Source organism: Acinonyx jubatus, chromosome X (assembly GCF_027475565.1).
Source record: "Acinonyx jubatus isolate Ajub_Pintada_27869175 chromosome X, VMU_Ajub_asm_v1.0, whole genome shotgun sequence".
NCBI lineage: Eukaryota > Metazoa > Chordata > Mammalia > Carnivora > Felidae > Acinonyx > Acinonyx jubatus.
This window is the reverse complement of record NC_069389.1, coordinates 40,904,607-40,910,606: the sequence shown is the minus strand read 5'-3', so window position 1 is coordinate 40,910,606 and position 6,000 is coordinate 40,904,607. Positions and strand designations below refer to the sequence as shown.

Here is a 6,000-nt window from a genome sequence, read left to right as displayed (position 1 = left end):
TCATGACACCTGGAGTCTGTCAGGGTGCTACTTTCTCTGGGTTGATTTCCCTCTGTAAAATAGGTCAGTTGATGGGTGGAAGTAAAGACAAAGTTGATGAATTTTTGGTCATCTTGGGAAGACTGAGCTGAAGTGAGTGATTCTGGTCGCTACCACAGGGTATGAGAGGTCTGTGTTTACAAGAAAGTGGAAGTTTGTGCATTATGAGACATATCTTTGTGTATGTATGTGTGATATGCAGACCTATGGGTCTGGGCAAGAATTAAGGATGTATTGAGTGTATGCAGAATGCATTTAAAGTTACAGCCACGTGTGCGCCATAACAATCTGAATTATAGATGTGTGTGTGTGTGTGTGTGTGTGCACATGCACGCATGTACATGTGCGTTAATGTGCCATGGATATGTGCGAGTGTGCATTATAAACACGGGTACGATACTGATTACGAACATATGTCAGCTGTGTGTGTCTCAGGGTCGTTGCTCACCAATGCACAACAAAGAAAATCATTCCTGGAACCCCTTCGGTTCATTCATTCCTGCTGGAGAAGATGGAGACAGTGCAGTGGAGCCTTACCTCTGCCTCAGGGAGTTGAGACACTCTTGAGGGGAATCCTCATTCTTCTGTAAAACAATCTAGGAAACATGTATTTCTGGGGATCGAGCCACCTAGAGAAAGGGAATGATGCTGGGGGCCGTGAATAGTAGAAACCTAGGAATGGGGGCCCCAGGAAGAGGCAGTCTGGAGACAGATTCCTAAGTTCCCCAACTTCTGGCCCTGAGAGGAGCCAGAAAGATCTGTAGACCCGCACCTGCTCCTGTCCCCCGGAGAGGCCACCACGGGTCCCGCACACAGCCTGTTTACTTCAGTTATTGAGCAAAAAACTGGGAAACACATACCTCTTCATGTTGGGAAATTACCTGACTAATGGGGAGTTCCCCATCTGGGGGACACTGGGAGATGGAATGCAGAGAGAGCAGCCGGGAAAGACAGGGAAGGAATAGCCAAAGAAAAGACCCAGGAGTGAGACTGAGGCTGCCTGGCACGGAGGAGGGAGTAGAAAAAGAAGAATTTGACCTGAAGACTGTGGGAGGCTGGGGGAAGAAGAGATGGAATCTGAGTCCTGGACGAGGGGACTTCCTGGAGACCTTGGCCAAAGATATCCTTGAGAGAGAGAGGTAAAGGACATTCCTGGCAGAAGCCACAGCACATGCGAAAATATAGAGGTCGTCTCCCACCCACACACACCCCCCCTTACAGGTGGGTCAGTTGATCATTTTGACAGATGAGGAAACCAAGTCTCAGAGGGGTTAAGTCACTTTCCCAAGGGTATGGTGGAGGTCTAGTTTGAACTTCAAGCACTCTGACTCTGGGCTCCACCCCATCACTACCTTGTTTAAACAGGCCAAGGATCTAATGAATAAAGAATGAACAAATGAAGAACGGGTGGATGATTCAACTGAAAATCCTGCAGGCAGAAGAGACTCCAAATCTGCCTATTTCTTACCATATCTTCTTCCACCTCACTTGGTCCACCCCCATCACTCCCTGCGGCCCACAAGAACCTGCTCAGTCTGGTCCCTGCTAAGCAGTCTGACGCCATCTCCTGCCACAAACTCCCTTGCTCACTTTGTTCCAGCCACACTGGCACCTCTTTCTAGCACATTCTATTTAAGAAATGCATGGATCACAAAGTCAACATGGCCCTTTGGGAATGAACTGGAGTTTTGGATTCCTTCATCTGTAAAGTAGCAATGTTTCCCACCCCACAGGATTGTTGTGAGGGTTGGATGAGACAATACCTTAATTAAGCATTGGGTGCTGTCAACAAATGATTGCTTTTAAATGGATTTGTGCTTTCACTGTAGTCAGGATCCTACAGGAGCTGTCAGGATGGCTTCCACAGCCCACCTCTGCCTGGACTATACAGGTCATTTGCTCGTGTGGCAAACATTATTTGGCACCTACTGTGTGCATACCCTAGGAAAAGTCTGTGGAAAGTTCTCTGGTCCAGGGGAGACAACGATGGGCACCGATGATACCAGGTGGTTATGGTGGTTTTTGGCTTGTCCAGGGCAGAGGGATGGGGACATATAGACTGAGTGTGTGTGTGTGTGTGTGTGTGTGTGTGTGTGTGTGTGTAGGGCCACGGGGTGGGGAGCTAGAGCTTCAGGTGATGTGTCTGTGTGGCAGATCTAGGTTTATCATGATCATCTATGGGTATGTAATTTGGGTGTGCATGTTCGTGTGCGTTTCTCTGGGTCTCTGTGTGTCAGTGTGGTGACTGTGTGTGTATAGGCTGATATGCGTGCATGTATGCATGCATGCACATGTGTGTTACCCTGGGCTTGTGTATGCCTACAGACCTAGATCGGTAGGTTATCTGTACGTGCCTCCGTGTGTTTCTTTACTTCTGTGTGTGTCCATATGTTTCCCCACGTTTGTGTCATTCTTGTGTGCCTCCAGGCCCCTGCAAGGGTATGTACTCCACCCAAGTGTCCAAGTCTGCCTATCTGATGCTGTCGATGCCGCCCCCGCATCCTCTGTCTGCCTAGCTGAGCCTGTATGGATATGGGAAGTTAATCTCCCCCCCAACTCCAAGGTACTGCGTGTGGCCCCCACCCGTCGCGGTGAGGTTATTTCTCTACTTTTGAGTCTTTGCGTGTTCTTCCATTCCCACCTCACCCCCCCCCCCCCAACATGACTTCTGTAGTGAACATCAACACTGGAAATTGAGTATCTGCCGAGAATCCTGCGTGTGGCTGAGACTGGGTGCGAAGACCAGAATGAGGCGGGGTGGGGGGTCTTGCCAGGCCACTCACCCCCAATCCTCCTGACAAGTACCTACCCCGCCCCCACTCCCCAAATTGCGCATCCCCGTTCGGACGAGGGGGAGGGGAAACAGGTTGCGGCGTGGCGCGTGCGCACTGCCGCCTTCAGCACCACGGACAGCTCCTTCGCCCCCGCCTGCCGGCGCGCGCCACCGCCGCCCCAGCACTGAAGGCGCGCTGACGTCACTCGCCGCTCCTTCGCAAACTCCCCTTCCTGGTCGCCTTGGTCGCGTCCGCGCCGCCGCTGGCCCAGCTGGACAGCACCATGCGGGGCGCGAGATAGGGGGGTACGGGCGCGACCATCCGCGCTGCGGCGGCGGCGACTCGGCGCTGCCTCAGTCTGCAGCGGGCAACCGAAGAGTCGCGTCGTGCCTGAGAGCGCAGCTGTGCTCCTGGGCCCCGCGCGGTCCGCCCCCGCGGCTCCTGACCAGACTGCTCCTAGGACCCCCTGCCCCGCGCCGCAGCCATGAACTACCTGCGGCGCCGCCTGTCGGACAGCAACTTCATGGCCAATCTGCCAAATGGGTACATGACAGACCTGCAGCGCCCGCAGCCACCCCCGCCGCCGCCTGCTGCCCCCAGCCCCGGAGCCACACCCGGTTCCGCGACTGCCACTGCCGAGAGAGCCTCCGTGTCTGCCCCTGTGGCCTCTCCGGCTGCCCCTAGCCCTGGGTCTTCGGGGGGTGGTGGCTTCTTCTCGTCGCTGTCCAACGCGGTCAAGCAGACCACGGCGGCCGCGGCTGCCACCTTCAGCGAGCAGGTGGGCGGCGGCTCTGGGGGCGCAGGTCGTGGGGGCGCTGCCGCCAGGGTGCTGCTGGTCATCGACGAGCCCCACACCGACTGGTAAGCCACTGCTGCGGACGTCTTCCCGCGGGCCTGGGTCCCCAGACCGTTCCACGATGAGCACTTAATCAAGCGCCGCTTGTGTGCCAGACATCTGGCCCCCTTGCCCAAACCTTCTTCCTTTAAATTATTATGCTGGGCGCTTCCTGTGTGCCCCATCCTTGCCCCCCACCCAGGCCTTCTCGCTCCATACAGGGAGCAGTTATCGGGCGCCTGCTGTGTACCTCCTTCCCAAAAGCCTTGGCTTGAATATATCCTGTGAGCATTCGAGAGCCAAATGTTCCCTGTCCCCCCAACCCTCACCCCAAAGGCCTTATCCTTTAATGGACCCTGTGAGCATTTATCAAGTACCTGCAGTGTGCCTTATCAGGAGCGCTTCCCCAAAGCCTTTGGCTTCCATGAATTTTGTGAACGTACATTGAGAGCTTGCTATGTGTCTTGTCCCCCTCAAACCTTGCCTGAAGGACTTCTCTCTAATAGGTCTTGTGAACATGTATCCAGAGTGTGGTATGTGCCCCACCCCAGCCCTCTCCCCAAAGACCTTTTAAGCTATTCAGTGAACATCGATTGCCTGCTGCGTATCCCATCCCATGGTGTCACGAAAAGTGTTGCCTTTAATGGGTCCTGTGAGCCTTTATTGAATGCCTTCTGTGTGTCCCAACTCCAAGCCTCCTCTCCAAGGGCTTATTTCTCCCAAGGATCTAGGACGCATTTATTAAGTGCCTGATGTATGCCCTATCTCCAAACCCCTTTCTCGAACGTATTTTGCTCAAATGAGTCCCCTAAGCATTTTTAACCTTCTGTGTGTGACTCATCTTCAGACTCTCCCCTAAATCCTTTTCCTACGATGGATCTAGAAGGCATTGATTGAGTGCCTCGTTTAGCCTCCATTCTCAGGCTACTTCAAAGACCTTTCCTTTGGTGAACCCATCTAGCATTTATCACCTGCCTGCTGTGTGAGCCTACTCTAAAGCTTTTTCCCTCCAGTATATTCAGCAAGCATTTATTGAGTGCCTACTGTTTACCCCATCCCCAAACCCTTTCCCCAGTGGCTTCAGTCTGCATGTGTTGAACACCTTCTGCATGGCCCAACCTTCTCCATAAAGGCTTACCTCCCATTAATACAGTGATCAGGTATCTAGCACTTGTTGTATGCATCATTTCAATCCTCTTTCCAGAGACCTTTTCTTTTTAATCACTCCTTGGAGCATTTGTGGAGCACCACTGTGTGCCTGATTCTGTGCCCTCTCCCCAAAAGCCTTTTATATCACGGATAGAGAATCAACATTACATGGACCAATCTTCTGCATCCCCATTCCCTTCCACAAAAGACTTTTCCTCCAGTGAATCCATTGATTGTATGCCCATCCCAACCCCCGCCCCCGCAAAAACCTTTTCTTTTAATGGATCCAGTGAGCATTTATTTATCCCCTGCCAGGTGCTCAATTCTAATCACCTTCCCCCAGGTGCCTTTTCCTCCAATGGCTCCTGTGAGCATTTATAGAGTGCCATCTGTGTGCTCTACGTTCACACCTCCTTCCCAGAATCTTTTTCTTTTAGTGGATCTGGTGAGCATATGTGCAGTTACTGTTTTGTGGAGGGAGTAGATACCCCTTCCTTACCCCTAGTAGAACCTGTGCCAGTCATAAAGCCTCTAGCTAGGGTTCTTTCTTTTGATAAATCTAGAGCCCAGTTTATAAGGATTACTCTTTTCCCACTCCCCTTGGGGTCCCTAGGATTCCCTCTCCCAATCTCAAGTCCATACCCCCAAAAGGTCTTTCTTCTATTTAAGCCAGTAAACACTTATTGAGTTCCTACTGTATAAGGGCCATTCTCAACATCCCCTTTCCAAGTCTGGAAGTTGCTGCCCCGTCTCAAGAGCTCTCTCTCCAGGGGTCTACTTCAATATAAATTTATTGAGTTACCAGCTTTTTACTGGTTAGATCACCCCTCCACCCCAGGAGCCTTTACCCAGCAGCCTTTCTCTCTATTCAGAGCCATTTATTCATTCTACAGATATTTATTGCATACTTTCCATGTGTCAGAATGTGGGAGGCATTCATTTAGCATTACTATATACCAGGAAGAACTCTCCTTCAGTGCCATTTCCTTCTAACCCCAACCACCAGCTGTATTCTTTTTGCCTTTTCGTCCATTCAACCCCACAATTGTTTAATGAGCACTTACTGTATACTAAGAACCCTATATTCAGTGCCTCTTTCCCTCCCCCCCTTGTAGCCCCAATTCACCCTTCAACAATCTCCATCCTGCCTTTGACACTAGGCAATCCTGAAAGCTCATAATATGCACCTACTGTATTCTGGCT

General features: G+C 51.6%; 1 protein-coding gene across 2 annotated transcripts in view; it reads left to right on the top strand.

Annotated features, from left to right (window-relative positions):
- Nucleotides 1-3,099: 3,099 nt before the first annotated feature.
- The window catches only part of SYN1 (synapsin I), a 51,134-nt gene continuing 48,233 nt past the window's right edge, over nucleotides 3,100-6,000 (top strand). Inside the window, exon 1 of one of the 2 annotated variants that reach the window (XM_027053969.2) lies at nucleotides 3,100-3,674. In XM_027053969.2, the coding sequence (XP_026909770.1) occupies nucleotides 3,298-3,674 (377 nt within the window). In that variant the 5' untranslated portion in view covers nucleotides 3,100-3,297. The remainder of the gene's footprint in view (nucleotides 3,675-6,000) is intronic. The other variant, XM_027053970.2, reaches the window with a different exon arrangement.